This window comes from Corvus cornix, chromosome 12, assembly GCF_000738735.6.
Source record: "Corvus cornix cornix isolate S_Up_H32 chromosome 12, ASM73873v5, whole genome shotgun sequence".
In the NCBI taxonomy this organism is placed as follows: domain Eukaryota; kingdom Metazoa; phylum Chordata; class Aves; order Passeriformes; family Corvidae; genus Corvus; species Corvus cornix.
Window position 1 is genome coordinate 14,748,744 of NC_046342.1, and position 17,897 is coordinate 14,766,640.

Consider the following 17,897-nt stretch of genomic DNA (forward strand, 5'->3'; position numbering starts at 1 on the left):
GAAAAAAAAATCCATTTAATCTTTTTTCTTTTATATATACACACACATATACATATATAAAATTCCTCAACACTGACACTTTTCCTTAGGAAAAAAAGCATAAAACAAACAGGTCTTCATTATTTCAGCTTGGAGGGGTTTTTTGCCAACAGTGGAGAAGGGTAGCTCTCACTGTGAAATCTCTGCAGCGACATCCTGGTCTCTGAGCACCTGATCTCCCCTCCCTCCAGGCTAAGCCAGGCTCACTTTGGTGAACACACAGAGGCAGCAACCCAGGAGTGCTCATTAAATCACCCCACTAATTCACAAGGTGACACCGTGCTGGGACCTGGACAATGCCTCAATATGGCACCGCCGTCACTCCGAGAAATTAAAGACATTTTACACATCCAGATCTAATCTCCTATCAGTATTTAGAGGTAATAGATTCATATGGATTTATAGCCTTGAGGGATCCCAAGATGATCTATTCCCATCTCCCCAAGTAACACAGGCCACATCATATCAATCAATTCCTCCCTGGCTTCTGCTTTAACTAGAGCATTTCCCTGTACATCAATCCTTGACTTAGCGCCTTCCATGACAGGGAACCCACTGGGTAACATTTGATAAATTGCTTCAGTGGTTAATTATCCACTCTGGTAAAAAAAAAAAGGGTATTCGATTTCCTGACAATGTATTACTTACAAAATTACAACAGAGCTTTAATAAAAAGGCCTTTTTTAATCTGTAGCTACTGAAGAGTGGACTAATAAGAACCTCATCTCCCAATTGCTTGAACAAAAAGAACACAAAAGAAGGTACTACTGTATAAAAAAGATGAATAAGAGATGTTTAAAGAAACTTTCCATAATAACAGACAGCAACATGTCCCAGATCACTTACCCAGCTGTACCAGTTGGCAGTGAAAGCCTACCTTAACATACAGCATTAAAATCACCTTTGTTCAGCAAACAGTTAACAAAGATGCTAAATCCCTGGACAATGAATTCTGGGCATGAGAACTAAGACCCCTGTAATGCTCTTGGCCTTTTAAACAAACAGCTCACTGGTCAGGATAACAAGATCATATTTCATATGAAAAACCTCCTCCTTTGCAGAAGGCCTTCTCCAAGGACCATTTAAACAGCTCCACTTGGCCATTAATTGCCCAGGTCCATCCTGCCGGGGTGAAGTGAGGATGAATTTTGTCAACCTTATTGTCTAATGATGAATATCAAGTTGAATTAATGAGGTAACATTTAGCATGGTGAAAACAACTAGAGAATCTCTCTTTTTTAGCTTCTTTTAAAAGCATTTCTGTGAGCAAAGAGTTACAACTTTTTTTTTGCATATGTCAAATATTTGAAGACATAAAGCAAACTATGCATGTGTAAGCTTCTTCTGACACATTTAAAACCTATATCATACTTAACCATGGCATATAAAAGTGATTGGGCCTGAACCAGCATTTTTAAGGCTTTCAGAATCAAACTCTTTAGTGCATTGGCCAGGTCACTTTAAAAAAAAAAAAAAAAAAAAGGAGATGGAGAGAAAAAGACAAGGAGGGAAAAGAGTCTTTACTCTGTTAACCAGTTCTCTGCTAATGACTCTGCACTCTGTGGATGTGCCACAGCCCCACAAAATAAGAGAAGTTAAGGGGTTGAGTGTGTTTAAGGGATGATAAGACTAAAGGGCAGCAGTAGCTGAAATTAAGTGAGGACTCCTCTTTACTTCACCATCTTTTCCCATTAACAGTCCAAAATACTGACAATTAATGTATTTAAATGTATTTACTAAGACGGGCTCTGTGAGACAGTTCACGCCTTGCAAAGCCTGCCCCACCTGACTGCAGAGCACACTGGCTTTCAGCATCATTCCCCACTCATGCCACACTTGCAATCACTTGGGCAAAGGTAGGCTGTGTTCCCCAAAACAGACAGACAAACTTCTCCCCTGTCACTCTGGACAGCCATCAGAACCGCTGGTAAGAGCAGAGAGCTGTACTCAGAGCCACCTTTCCTACCCACTTGCACAGCATTTGACAAAATGGGCAATAATCTCTCTTTGGGAGAAGAGAAAATAAAAAGTAGTTTGGTTTTTTTTTTTTTAAGGTATGACTTATACATAGCAAAAATCCTAATGAAGAAAGAGGATTTACTCTTAAGAGTCGCTCAGAGTTTACCTATGGGTTAAAAAAAGATATGAGTATTCTGTTAGTTATTCAAACTCCTTCTGAAAATCAAGCTGCCTTTCTAAAAAACGTTTTGTCTTCAAAACTTAGTATTAATTTTTAAACCCGAAGAGAGAATCCAGACATGATAAATTCATCTCTCAACTCAGAATCCCTCTGATTATTATCAAAAGAATTGCTTAACACAAAGCCATTGCAACTGTAAAATGCCAAATGTGCAGTTAATATGCTGATACCAAAACCTGAGTAATATGGCTGGTGACCATCCCAGACTGTCTGCCAGCTTACTCAGGGTGAGAATATGGAAATAATTTTTTTTAAAAAAGCACTACACAGCTTTAAGCTGTCAACAGATTTTATCCCAAATAGTTTTTAAACCAAACCAAACACACAGGCAGCTGTGCCTGACTCAGGTTTACTGGCAGCCAATTAACGTTTTACTAATTCCAGAAAGAATGATCACCTTCCCAAGTGCTGTTGGGTTACCAGGCTGGAAACCATCCCCCAGTGCTTTAAAGCAGGCATCCTTCCCTGGCTCTGGGCAGGGATGCTGCAACAGGCGAGGAGGAGGATGCTGAGGAGCTCAGCCAGCAGTTCCAACACATCCACTGGAAAGGTGGAGTGTATTGATTGTGTGCACAGCAGGGTAGAGGAAGCCAGAAACCCCCGAGCTCACTCATGTGCTTGTCAGAAATTAGTTTGCAGTAAGCAAGCAGGGCAAAAGGTTAATGAAATACAATCTGAGGAAATAAAACAAGGACATTGATGACTTGCCACAAGGCCCTGGAGCTGGCTATGCTGGCTGGAGCCCTCTCCCCACATAAAGGGGACGTTGCTGGAGTTAGGAAAGCAGAGTGGTAAAAGGCTATTTCTGCTTCTCCTGGTGGGGGTTAACATGTCCTTGCAGTCACCATCACCTCATTCCCAGCTGGGAACAGAGTACCCACTGTGCTTCATCCAGCGAGGAGCTGGAGGGCTTGCAAGGAAGGAACAAATATGGAAATTGGGTAACAAAAGCTTACATAACATAAGGTCACACACTGAGTACTGATTTGGGTTTTACTTGGAAGGAGCAGTAAAGCCACTGGTGCAGTGACAGCAGAGACGCTGATGAGGGGGGATCACAAGCACTGCAGTGCTGCACCCACAGTAGGGCTGCATCCACCCACGAGCTTCAAACTCAGTCCTGGAAACCTTAATCCAATGTCTCAGCTTCAGAACAGACTTCTCACAGAAAATAAACCTAAACCAATGGGATAATCCACATGAGCACCTTTGGTGTCCCAGGCACAGGAATCTTTATGGTCAGCTCCATCATTATGCTTTACTTTATGGCAGGCAATACATTGTTCAGGCTTGAAATCAAAATTAGCAGTGTAAGGACAGGGTGCATGTTCTTGGTTTGTTTTGGTTTTGTTTTTTTTTTTTTCCTTAAAAGGGCAATGGATTTTTCTCATGAATAAACTTCCCCATGCCACATTTATGCCATCATTATGGATTTTTGTAAGGGAACAGTATCTACAAAAAAGGGATCCCATCCTCTGGGCTTCAGATACAACAATTACAACTGTAAAATTATTTTTTCTAATCCAGGGTTCAAGTAAACTCCTAGTATGATTTCATTGAATACAGATTCCAGATCAAAACACAAGTTTCAATTTTTTTTCCTATTACCTAATCAGGGTGTCCTAAAATATATAAAAGAAGTAAAATAAATTTAAAAGACATTGACAGGGGGAATAAAAAAAAAAAACCACCAACCAAAACACAAAAAAAGAAAGCACTGGAGAATTTCACTGTTTCACTAATTTACTCACAAAGTTTGAGAAACATAAATAATCAAGGATTTTCCCACTGTAGTGTAAGAGCCATTTAAGGACTTAAATTCAAGCATATCTGTACACTACACAAGCTGCTGTTCAGACCAGTCACATGTGGTGGGTAGAAAAACAATCTGATATTTGGAATCACTTTTACAACCAGCGCATTAAGGTGACAGACTTAGGAAAAAAACAAATGCAATGCACGACTAAAACAAACGAAACGCCTCACATAATTCACAGCTAAGACTCTGCCAGCACTTTACCAGGTGAATGAAATTAGCAACCTGACAATTAGCAAGAGGAATAAATTGCCATAAAAAGCAAGCAGAAAGGAAGTTTCAAGTGCATAAATACAGATTCTTGGCTTCGTACACTTGCTGTTGTTACTAATGCAATATGTTTACCCATTTCTCTATGGGATATGAAACTCAACTTGGTATGAAAACAAATCATTGAAAGTCTTGGCAGATTAGTAAATGTCAGATCAAATTAAACCTTCTCCTAGACTATGCAGAGGCTGTACAAATTTATCTGAGTCTCACAGATTCTTTGCTCTCTTGACATGAATAGGTCAGAACAGCCCAGAGACAAAAGGCAGCAAGATCAGAAAACTGAAAATGCACAGTTTTGGAAGACTGCATATTGCCAGGCTTTGTTTTACCGTTAAACTCATTCACAGAGAAACAGTTTTGGAGATGGATAATGCCTCAGGAGATAGGAAGCAGCAAGAGACACCAGCTTTCTCTTCTCAAAGGCTCTCTCTGGAAGACAGGAGCTGGGCAGCCCACCTTCCAGGCTTAAAGGTTTCAAGCTGTGGCGTGCAAAACATAGTGGCAAGGTTTGTAATCTGCTTTCTGTGAGTGATCCAAGAGCATTATACAGTAGGGACACATCCCTCAAGCTTTGCAGTCAGAAGATTCTACAGAGAGAACGTAAAGCCTTCGGGCTCCAGCAAAGTTACTTCAAGACAGAAAAAGGAAAAAGAAAAAAAAAAAGGAACAAACTATCTACCTTATAAAGTACCTAATTAGGATGGATGATGAGACAACCCAAAGTTTGCCCTGAACCGTACTGTCTCTCCCACTATCAGACAAGCACAGGAACTCAGGAGAGCTGCCAGCAATGCTGCAGCAGGGAACAGCAGAGTACCCAGGGATCCTCACAGGGAGAACAGTCCATGCCCTCCTCAGGTGCTTTTGTCACCCACAGACTATGACAAAGCTGCTGCTGGAAAGAGCACAGGGCACACCAGCAAGTGATAGCAGTCAGTATTTCTAGGCTGGGGTAATGCCTATCAAACTGAGCAACACACCTAGTAGTAAGATTTGGACATGAAAATATATCAACCCCTTCTGCCTGATGAAGAAGAACCACTTGCCTGCCATTCCTGCCCAGGCAAGGGGCAGGCAGGGCACCAGCAGCACTAACATGGCCCAGGACCCAGCCTGTCAGGGTCCCTTCCCCCTGCCGTGGGGTCCTGGGGGGGAGACATGAGGTTCCCCTGCCCCTGCTCAGCCTCATTCCCCATTGGTTGTTTTGTGTTCCCTGCGCAGGCAAGGACCCTCGGGTCCCGTGATTGCGGCAGCTCCTCGGCAGAGCCCCAGCCATGCGGCTGGAGAAATAAACATCTCTGAAACATCTATCAAGAATCAGTCCATATCTATCTCTTTTCCACAGGCCTCGTTGTCTGATACGCGTGTTGCAGTATCCCCGCTGTAACACCAGCCCTCTCCCCACACCCTTGCATCGTGTCTGTCCTGCTGCAGCTCAAACGCCCACAGCCCTTTCCAGCATCTGCAAGTGTCCCAGAAGGATCTACAGCTCTTGCTCACCTCGTGGCACCTGCTGGGCATCTCCTCTGCCCAGAGATAGGCCCTTTGCTGGCACTGTCCCTCCAGGTTCCAGGGATGCTGCCCCAACAAGCTCACTCCACAAACATTTTCTGCACCTTTAGGAGCACTCCCCTGTGGCTGCAGTCCGGGCTGTTAATGTGGACCTTTCCCTTCCCCATCAGTCACCTGGGGATCATTTGTATTGCCCAACAAGATGATTGGAGGTGGGGGACTGACATTTATCACCAGCCCTTCAAAGCAAAGAACAAAATCTCCCCAACTCTCCCCACCACGGCCCCTTGACAATCTCCAGGACATGCAGGTGCAAGGCAATAGGGGAGAACAAGTTACAGCTGAGTTCCATCAGGTATTTGAGCCCATACTTAGCTCTGGGATCCACAAGTTTTCCCAATTGCATGAGCCTTACTCAATGCCCATGGACAGGCTGCTCCCTACCTCTGCTCCTGCACCAAGCAACAGGAGGCTTTGAATTTAGGAATTCACTGACCACAAGAGCAATCCTTGCTGGCATGATCTGTGCCATGAGAGCCCTTCAGATACAGACTTCCTCCATTTACATCACATTGTATCAGAAGCTAATGACTCACAATTATATTAAGTGCTTTTTAAAATCATGGTACAATTAGTTCCAAAAAACAAGGAAGTATCAGCAACTTGATTTCTCATTAAGAAGATAAAATAATAAACAAGAAACTAGTTACTTGCTACAGATACCAGAGGCACACACTGTTTACAGAAACAATTGCTTGTTTCTGTATGGCAGGATCATCTTGTGCTTTTTATTTAAGGAAAACAATGGTAAAGAGCACAGAACCATTACAGCACGGAAAGCAACCATGCTTGGAGGGTTACTGTGCCTTTTCAAAGGGAAATCAGGAGCACAATAATGTTTTATTGTTATTCTTTCAGAATACACAAGTGAACTATATATTGCATAAAAACAATTCCTTGTAAACAACTTGAACAGTAAAAGCAAACAATACCTTAAGTAATAAAAGGAGTTTATATCCTGAAAGATCAATTATTATTTTGGCTTGTTGATATGAAACATAATAAAGTATTTATTAGAGCTCAAATCATTTAGAAACTATAACCACAATGATCTATAAGTAAAGATCACGGCAAGGAACCAGAAATGTAACATAAATATTTAGGCTTTCAACGCAGCAAAGAACACACACAATTTCTTAGCTACACTAGGACAGGATCAGAGCACTGCCCTGTCTGGAAGCCACCTAACAACAGCCAGGGCAAGAATTTTACTATTTTTAGAGAAGCCAGAAATTGAGGAGGATTTATTTTCCTTTTTTAAGAAAAAAATTATCCAACAGCTGATTTTGATAAATCTTGCAGCTTGTAAACCTAATTTCCAAAAATAAAAGCTGGAGCCAAAGCTGACAATGGTACCGAGTGTTAAGACACGGGCCAAGCTCTGCCCTGACAGCCCACAGAGCAGGAACTTCATCAGAGACAAACCAAATCACCCCAGTTCTCAATATGGCTCTAAAGAATGGGAAGAAGGAGCAAACAAAGAGCTGTAGCAGCCACCATGGGGATGAACCTTTGGAAACTCTTTCCAGACTCGCTCACTCAAGCCTCTTCCTTGCATCTTAGAGAGAAGACAAAACCTGCCCAGGGGTCAGTTATGCCATGCAAGATGGTGATCAGCATTCCTTACCTGCTGCCTTCTCTCGCTCCTTCCCTCTGTTTTGGGATCCCCAAGCAGAGACAGATGAGCTGCCGGCAGAGGGTGTGACCACAGGCGCTCCTCTGCTTCATACCTGGGACACTGAGCATGCTCCCACTTCCTCCCTGGCCAGGTTTCAGGAGAAAAAAAGCTTCCCTGAAAGTAGATTAGGGATGTCCCAGGAGTGGATGAGCTTTATACTGGATCCATTTCAAAGCATTTCAACTCAAAAGGGGATAAAGCTGTGAGCAAAGCGCATGCAGCCTTAGCTTGTTTTAGCAACTGACTCTGAATCAACCCATATGAACAAAAAGTCCTTTGGAGCAAAACACAGGAGATCTGGGTCCCATTTCAGGTGCTGACGAAACACACCTGCATTTTTGGTTGTGCCTCAGCTTCACATCTATAAGGAGCAGCTGTGAAGGCCTGGTTTATTCTTTCTTTTGCTTGCCTTCCCTGTAGCCCATTTGGATAATACCTTTTACAAGGCATTTTTACAGTACCTAAGACAAGAGGACCTTGACCTCTATTATAGCTGCTAAATAGTATCACGTTGCTTGCATCACCGTAAACCCAGAACTTAGGCAAATAAGGAACAGTTCCCAAGTGACTGTCAAAAAAAGTCTCCTCTAGTATCCAAACAGTGCCAGCAATATAACCAAAGCTGCTGGAGTCGAGATGTGAAACCTTACAGATCAGAAAGGAAAACGGGCAGAAGGATGAAAAAGGCAGGCTGCTTGCCCACAGCTGGAAGTGCACATTTGATTCAGGGACTACTGCTTCCCTGGAGTCGAAGGTTGCCAGAAATCTTGCATCAGAATGTGATCCAATTTCCATATAGCCTCCTTATGTCATCCTCACTCCAGCACAAAAACCCGCAATTGGCTGAGCAGCTGCTGCTCTCCCAGAGGGATCGCTCTGCCCATTGCACAGCAAGATCCCCACAACATGTCTACGTTGCACCTCAGGTGAAAATCCTAAACCAGCCAACTTTTTATAAGTGTTCTATCTGTGTGAGACACTGGTGCCAGTCTGGCCAGACGGCTGGGACAGGGACCAAGGCTCCCCTGAGTGCCCGTGCAGTGCCTGACATCCCCCCAGCCAGCTGGGGCTGAGCTGGCTTGCTGATGTGCATGTCCAGCCACAGAAATGTCCATTTTTAGCATATCTGCCTTGTAAATTATGCCATTTCCCCAGGTCTTCCCAATCTGTAAATATGCCCTTTTAATTGAGCTGGGTCTCGGGGGGAGTAGAAGCAGCTCAGTCAAACTGAAAGTAGAGAACTCAAGTCCAGTGTTACCAGCACCTGGGACCCAGACAGAAACTGTCAGTATGAGCACAGCCCTCTTCTTTCTTCAGGTCTCCCCTGGTGCTCATGGGAGCTGTGGTATGAGACTGGTTCACTTTATTCTGAAATTTAGCACAGGTTAAACTAACTGAAAAGGAAACAGGAGGGTGGCCTGGGGGATGGAGTGGTGCAGGTGTGGGTTAGCCCTCAGCAGGAGCTACACACCTTTCCCAGGGGTCACTGTCACCACAGAGCACAGCTGGGAAGAGATGTTGAGGATGGGGGATCTGGTGATACCAGGAAAGGACCTGGCAGCCTCATGCTTTACCATGAAGCAGGGAGAGGTCAATGTCCAGCTCATGAAATTTGAAAATGTTCAGTTGAAACTGGGTCTTTCTGTAAAATGCTCAGCTAAGCAGCCTGAGAGGCCATGCCAGTCACCATCAGAATGGCTTTGGCCTCCTGCTGCACAAGGACTTGTGTTGGGGAAGCACAGCTCAAGACACCCAACTGGACAGTCACATGTCACTGGAGACAGGAAAATGAGAAACCTCCAAGCACCCTGAACAGCAAAGGTGCACAGCACATCTCTATTTGCAGCCTTGATGTCAACAGCTTGCCAAGAGCAAAATCCACGTTTCCCTGAAGAAGCTACTTGTACTTCTCCAGGATTTCGCCTTTTAAAGTCAAACAGTGCAGTGAACAAAGTTTTATCAAGTGCAGTAGAAAATAAACTTCAAGATATAATCAGAGGCACTTGTACCAGGAGCTTTCAAACAGCCAGGCTGTTCAGCATGCCAGACTGCTGCAACCTCCCCGGTCCCAATACACTCAGCTCTGAACACATACAGCACTGAACTTGTCCTTAACGACTTCAGTGCTGCCAACACTGATGATTTTCACACATATCTGATGGTTTTCCTAAAAAACCTCAGCTCCTGGAGCCATGCGATAAAGTAGAAACACGTACTTTTATTAAGGAAAAGGCTTTTGGATCATCTTTTTGCCCAGGGAACAAGAGAAACAAACCTTTACATTACAAAACTGGAAAAATCCTAGAGCAAAGAAGCCTTCAACACTTACTGTTGCTTTAAATCTCAGGGGGAGTGGGCACTAAGTAAGCTAAATGCTTTTTTTTTCTAGCTTATCTCACAAATTACATGAACATCTGAGTTGTTTGCTTGCATTTTTTCCCCCAGAAATTTACGCTGTGAGTAATTCTGAGCAGCGAATAAATGCAAGGAAATTATGCGCTTTCTACCACTCCTTCAACAATATGAAGCAAGGTGACACGAACAGAACAAACTCACAATTATACCTTTAGTTCCTCCTGTCACTACAGAGTGCTTATCTTTCAAATAATAAAATTAAAAACTAAATACAACCTGGAGGCCTCTAAAGACAGACAAAGGGTTCCATGCTCCACTGTAAGATCTTCTTCCCCAAACCCTACAGATCCCCCAATTTTTGAGATGAAACTGCCAGTGAAAGCCAACGCAGCATAGCCTGGTGGCACCTGCCAACTCTGAGCCACTCCAGGAAGAGAAGCTCTACAAAAATTAAAGAATACTAACAAAAATTAACCCCTGCACCCCTCCACCAGATTTTTCTACCGCACCTCTAGCAGGTCCCTCCCGACAGAAACCTGAGATGTGCTCTGATGGACATGGGCCATTCCCATGGCACCAGAGAGCATCACAGAGGGTCTCTTGTCCCCATCCAGGATGGCTTTGGTGTGGGGAAAGGGAGATGTGGCATGGCAGCACTGCCAGGAAGAAGTCCCAGCACAGGGGAGCTCCTGGCCAGCCCACACCATGGGTGCTGCTGAGCCTGGGTGTTTGTAAGAGGTTTTTGTGGAAGTCAGAGGGGCCAGTTCTGCCCCTACTCCGAGTAGGTGCAGCCAGAGTGAAATCAGCCATGGGAGTGACCTCGAGGCTGCTCCAAGCTGTGCTGGACTCAGACCATGGCTGACACCCATTTACTATTCTCCCACCCATTCTGCATGGGAGCAGAATCCTCTCCACAGCTCAGGCTGAATTTGCCACCCTCCTACCCTGCCTGACCCAGGCCCCCTGAGCCCCAGGGAAATGAGGTCAGCAGCAGCTCTTCCCTCCTCTGTGGCTGATTCATTTAGTGGCTGTGGGCAGGAAAGAACTGAAGCTCCTCCAGCATGTCCTGATCCACATTTGAACTACCTCCAACGCTGCAGGGCACTCTGGGAGAGGCAGTTTGGAAATCTCCTCCTCCCCTGGGCCACAGTAGCGCTGAGCCGCCCGCTCCCCGAGTTTGCCACTCCTCCAGCGACAGCCGGATTCTTCCCACAGCAGAAGGTGGCTCCGAGGGCTCCGTGTCCTCGTGTCCGCCAAGTGCTCCGTGTCCTCATGTCAACTCCTCACCCTGGCTCATTAAGATGTTCCTTCCCGCTGCCCCTTCCTCGCTCTCAACCTCCGCAAGCACTAATGGGCTCCTTTGCAAATCCAGTGCACATTCCACGGAGCTCAGCAGGCTCCCATTTTCATACATATAGAGAAAAGCAAGTTTTATTCTAAGTAGAAGTGGCAGCTTCTAATTTAAGACTATACCATTCGACCGCTAGGCACAACAAAAGCTACCTATTGCCCACATAGATGGTCAGCCAGCTCTAATGCCATCTCGATGGGCAATCACAAATAAAGGTGACCGATTCTGAACTCACAGACCCTTTGCTCCTAACCCCTGCTGTGGGACTCATTCCCCAGCAGCTCGGATGTATTTTTTATGGGTGAAATTTCACTCACTCCATTGATGCCATCAACCAGCTGCTGGGAGCAAGAATTGCATTAAATTATTTCATCCACAGCCAGACTGCCCATGGGGGCAGGGACGAGGAGCAGGCAGAGGGGAGGCACCCAGGGGCCAGAATCCCACATGATCCCAAATACATACAGGGCTTCTCAGCTGCTTTTTAAAAATGCCTGCAGTCTTCCTTATATACGTGCACATGTATTTATATATGCATATACATATGCAGGTTGAAATCATGCACATTGTCACTGAAGTGAAGAGCAAGTGTCTTGTGTGCACGTCACCAGCCCGACACACAATGGTCACAACTGGTGGGGTCCCACAAGCACCAAGGGCACTGCTGCTCTGCTCCCCAGGCAGGACCAGGACTTGCTGCATCCCACATTGCCCTCTTTCCTTGCTGAAATGCATGAAATCAAAGTGTCACACTTCCAGGCACTGGAACCCAGTCTGAACCAGGCACAATCTCACTCCATCAGGAAACATCCCCACCACAGAGATCCAGAGCACGATGAATACAGCTTTATTATCTGCTTTATTTTTCAAACTGCTGAATTGCTAGAATATGTTTAGCTGTTATACACAGACCCCAGATCCAAAATCCCACCCTCAGCAGCTGTTACATTTGCGGTGGTACTTACAACAGATGTTACAGCTCCATAAAAAGGTAGAACAGTTGAGACTTCCAAAATTGGGGCTGGGGCAGGGGGGGTGCAGCAGAGCCCAACCCCTGCATCCAGCTACATCCAGGCTCGAAGAAGCAGCCATGGATGCACCAATACATGTGGTACAGAGCCACATCACAGCCTGCAGCAGTTTAAGGAACTTTTGAGTGTTGCCATAGTGGCATTAAAAAGCTGTCATCTTCCTGGGAGACAAGCAGCAGAGGCTGGAATTCCGTGTTTAAAGGATGATTAAATGTAAGTGACTTAAATTATACATTCCAGTTGCTGGAACTGACACCATTTAAAACACACCATCTATTCCTCATTTCCTCTGACACTGATTACTACACACTAAAAGATGAGCATTTTCTTACAAGCACTGAAGTACCAAACTAGGGATTTATGAATTGGAGATAATTAAAAGGTTTTGCATTACAAATAGAGTAAAACATTTACATTCCATGGGCCACCTGAGAACACTTAAAAGAGTCAAAATGGACATTTTTTACCTGAAAACCTGCCTGCTCTCTATCAAGGCTGCTAATTGAGGCACAGGAAGCTTGAAGTTATTTTACAGTAGATTCACAAGCAAACATTTGCTCTGCTCTGGACAACCTGACACAGACTCGGACCCATCATTAATTGTCCCATATGGAGCTCTGTGAGCTGAAGCTCCTTTAAGCTGACACAAATAAATTTTCTGTTTCTCCTTGATACATCCACAGCGTGACTTGCAAGCCATTACCATTCAGATTTCACAGACACGGAGCTGTAGGATTTTCTTGGCTAGCAATGATGGCACTTTACCAGGAGCAAGAAGAAGCACAAGGGATTGCCCAAGGCCATGAGGGCATGGAGAGTCTCTTCCCCATCCAGAGCACCCACAGCCCCTCTCAGAGGCCAGTGTGGTCAGCCCCTATTGGGCCAAACTTATGATCTTGTGCACGATGCCGAAGTCTCCACCCCAGTGACAATGCACATGAAGGGCTTAACACCTCCACTGTGACAGCAGGTGCTGGAATTGCATGGGCATCTCAGTAACTTCAAAAAAGGTCTTTTTAACATGATTTTTCCCCCATCCCTGAAATCAGCAAGCCAGAAAATGCAGTATTGATCTCACTGCCTGGTAGAAATATGATAAGAGACTAATTGAGCACAGAGATCTCAGGGAAGGAGTCTCCAAGGAATCTTTTGATTTGAACAAGGACCCTTACAAAATGCCAGAAGAAAGATAAAACAAAGGGGGGAAAAAAGGCTAATCCTGGATCCTCCCTGACAGCTTGCTTTTCCCTGCACTCACAGGAATGCTGAGCATTGTAGACTCAGAATAGAAGAGGCTCCAAGATACTGGGAGGGGAACTGTGGCTGCAAGCGTAAGACAGGGGGAGAGGAGTGGCAACGCGAACGGCAGCAAACACAAACAGTGACTCACGACACACAGCACATAAACAACACTGTAAGAGTTTTTGGAATTATAATTCAAACCAAAATAAACAAGAATGACAGTCCAGTACAAGGAAAGGGAGGATGACAGTGATGGGAGGGGGGTGTGGGGACTCCATCACATTCACATCTGCTGCTCTCGTAGCATCCCAAATGAGCAGCCCCAGAAAGAAACAGAGAAGGCAAGATGTATGGGACAGCAGCAGCTTCTTGCAATCTACATCTGTGCTTGAAGTTTTCATGACTGCACTGAGAGCAGAATTTATATCCCAAAGCCATGCAATAGCCTACTACACTGCTACTAGTTTTGACCCCTGGCTCCTAAAAGCAACTCCAGCAACAGGAAAAAAAAGTCCAGCTTGGAGGGTTAATGAGTGAAATAGACCCTGTGTAGTGGGTGGATGGACAGAAGGCAACAGAGGGGGAGAAATCACACCATCAGCAAGAGGCACTGCTTTAACTGCTCTGCAAATCCTCCAGTGAAGCAGATTCACAATTTCTTTTGCTCTTGCTTCATTACCTCCTAGTGAGAAACTCTTCCCCAATCTGTACCTTGAGTATTTTTTCCAGGCAAATCAAGGTATTTTTCTCCTGTGGGAACTAAGAGCTGATGATCATCCTTTTTACAGAAATCTTTTATGCATCAGAAAATGTGTTGCCTGCACTCAGGCCTATATTTCCAAATACAACTCCTTCAGTTTTTCCTCTCCAGCCTCATTTGCTGAGCCTCCCACCTCTGTGGTTCATCTCCAGACTTGCAGCCGTTACCATTCTCCTCCTGCCCTGCACTGCCCAGCTCCCCTCGGTGCAGCAGGAAGTGATTACCAGCCCAGCCTTACACACAGAGCTTCTGTAAGGATGACTCAGAGAGAGATCTGAGTCTTCTCCTCAAACCTCAGGACGCTGTTGATTTGTTTGGGCTGGCCACGCACAACAGCCCTCACCATCCCGTACCACCCTGCCCACTGCACTCAGGCATCCAGCTCCTGCTCCCTTCAGAGCCACCTGCACACCCTCATCTTCCCTATTCCTCATCATGCTGGTGCCCTGTTGGTTTTGCTGTTCACCAAGATGATCTAAATACTGCTCCTAAGCCTCAGTCACATCAGCAGCCCTCTCACACATTAAAGAGTTACCCCATTACACACGGAAATTGGACAGATTTGCCTATTTGTTTTTAAGTCAGCTTTCTTCTTCGGATTCCATCCTCCTCTCTGCTGTGTACAAAGTGCTCTGGAAATTTTGAGGAACCAGTGTCAGATTCCTTGATCTTTCATTTTCTGGGTCTTTCCTTCTCCTTTGTTTAACGATCTGGAGTGGGCTTTGCTTTGCGCTTCCCTCCCTACCACATCTCTGGGGAACATCGATGGCAATCACCAATGATTGACCAGTGTTCAGAGCTTGCTGGGACTAGGTTTTCCTCATAATTATACCTAGAATAATTTCACCAAGTCCAGCTGATGTGAATATTGGATAATATCGTCTCTATTTGACAAAGTCTGTGCACATCCTCACCATCACAGTTTTGTGAGGACTGAAGCAGAGGAAGCACAGAGCACATCCACCTCTTGCGACCCTTCATGTCTCCAGCCTTGTTCTGCTCCTCCATGTCTTTTCTCACACATTCCACCTTTTTCTGCAAAAACTTCACCCAATTTAGAAGCTTTCAACTAAATAGTTTTTCCACTAGAGGGCACAAAGACAATTTCTCCTAAGTGGAAACTGATGTTAGAAGGATTAATAGAATAATTACTAACATCTCATCAAAGGCATCTAAAATTTCAATAAATGAACATTCAATAAATTAAGATGTAGTTCCAGCTCCCCAGGTACTATACCACCATAAAATGTCTCATAGAGACTGAAAATCTAAAAATCCCAAAGTGAGGCTACTCTAACAGGATTTCCTATACCACACTAAGCACTTGTATCCTGTGATTTCTATGCTCCCCACAATTTCTCACAAGGCACAGACACAGCATTAACACAGCAACAGAAACAGAAGACCCATCCTAGTATTTTCTAAGTTGAATTTACCCAAATTGAGCTTCAAATCAATTAACTTTGTAATGTTTTGGTTTCCTAGCTCAAAGGAATTTTTATACCAGCACTTCTGTTTGCAGATACTTTTGGGCCATGATAAGTCACCTCCTGACCTGTCTTGGGTAAATTAAAGAAATTTTCGCCTTTAGCGCTCTTCTATTCAAACCAGATTTTTCAGCTTTAAACCTTGTCTTGTAAACTTGCTACAGGTTATATCTATGACCATAACACACTTCACCAGTTCCTCAATAAGGAATGGTGTAAAAACACAAACTCCATGGGAAAGCAGTCAAGTCAAGCACTCGGTTACACAAACCTAATGCGTGAGACCACAGCAATAATTCCAGAGCATTAATTGTGTTGAGAGCACTGTGGCTCTCAGGGTTCGTCAGCCTCCCCAGCCCCACAACAGTCCCAGGCAGAGCACGCCTTGCCCAGACCCACCTTGCTGGCTCCTGTGATCCCGGCATCCTGCACTGCCAGGGCCAAGGCCGAGGTGATGGGCGAGTGCCCGGTACCCCACCCGTGTGCGGGTGTCCACACGCAGCCCCACGCTCCCCTCCATGGCCAGCTGTCCCCCGAGGTGCTCTCACTGCTCCAGCCCAGGGCAGCGAGGTTTGCTCTCTGCCTGTGGATTCCCACTGCCTGGAACGTTTGGCTGGAGCAGAGTCAGCCCCGAGACTTTTGCTACTGGAAGAAGAGAGACAATAGCGATACGCAGGTGCTTCCTCCCATTTACAGTGTTTACTTGTGCAGCCCAGCGCAGTGACGCTATTGTGGATTAGATCTGCATGCTGCTTTACAGAATTCAAAAGGTAGCACATAACAAAAGGAACCCCAAAATACTGCTTATTAAATTAAAGTGGGTTTTTTTTCCTTTCTTTTTAAACTCTGCTTCCTTTGCTAATGCCAAGTAACAGGGTTTTTCCAAGATACAATAACAGTGGTTTCCAATGGGAAATGATACATACTGTATCAAAACAAAACACCAATTCTAACACAAAAGCAAAGGGTTTATCAGTGTATGCCTATGCCTAGGCAGCAGGCTCCTATGGCATGGAAAAGACAACTTCATCAGCCAGCAGAGAAGGCTGAACTCAAGACCAGTGCATGGTGTGAAAAAAATTAAAAAGATCAAGAGGGAAGGAAGGGTATAGCTAAACCACAACAGCAAGCTAAGGAAAACATCAGTCCAAAAGAGCAACAAAGGCATATTTTTTTTCTGAGATAAAACAAGCAATTCAACTATATTCTACAGTAAATAGTTTGACTTAGGAGCACAACAGGGACCAAAAAAAAAAAAAAAAAAAAAGAAGGGAGCATCTGAATCTAATTTTGTTGTTCTAAGCTTACATTACCTGACTCAAGATGCTTACTAGAGGTGCCAGGCACTCAAATCCATGCCTGGATCTTGTACATAGGAAGTTTCAGATGTACTGAATGTCTTACAGTTCCCTCTAGCCAGCAGGCCCAAAGATACTCAGCACTTAACAGTAAAATAACAATAAAAGCAGTAACAATAATAAAAAATGTCAAGACACTTTCCAGTATCAAAATGAGATCCAACTTCATAGACAATGATTTGTGAACATCTAAGTCCTCCCAAAAGCACCACCTCTACTGTTCGAGAAGTTTCAAATAAAGCATCATCATATTTAAGACTCTGCAACCAGAGACTACACCTCATTTTCACACAAAACTACACCTCAAAATGCCAGACATGCTGAAAACAATGCAACACACATTCTCATTCAACCCCATTCTCTTAATGTCAAAATAAACAGAACTGAATTCTTTTGTCTGAGAGCCATATTGTTTTGTCCTCTCCTCGTGGCTGCAGCTATTTCAGATGTGCTTCCATTGACTTTCCTTCTTGGTTCAAACAGACTGTGTGGGATTTGCACTTTCATCTTCTGAGATCTGTTGATTGCTCAGAGAATGTCAGATCATCAGTGAAGCTAGAAATGACAATTCAGATCCCTCTCTCTGCTGCTCAATCATAGGCATATGCCAGGAGATTAGTGGCAAGTGCTGCTTCATTGATGCCAGTGACAGAGTAATGCAATGGCTTAAAATTAGAACGTTAACAATTTTAGAGCTGCTTTTTTGTCCAGCTTACCAGACTTTTCTCCTTGAAG

The 17,897-nt window shown here is 44.6% G+C and overlaps 1 protein-coding gene across 1 annotated transcript in view; it reads right to left on the reverse strand.

The window, feature by feature from the left end:
* Positions 1-16,371, reverse strand: part of MAGI1 (membrane associated guanylate kinase, WW and PDZ domain containing 1) — a 289,612-nt gene extending 273,241 nt beyond the window's left edge. The window contains exon 1 of the mRNA XM_039559254.1: positions 16,204-16,371. Coding sequence (XP_039415188.1) covers positions 16,204-16,324 — 121 coding nt within the window. The 5' untranslated portion in view covers positions 16,325-16,371. The remainder of the gene's footprint in view (positions 1-16,203) is intronic.
* Between the last annotated feature and the right edge of the window lie 1,526 nt (positions 16,372-17,897).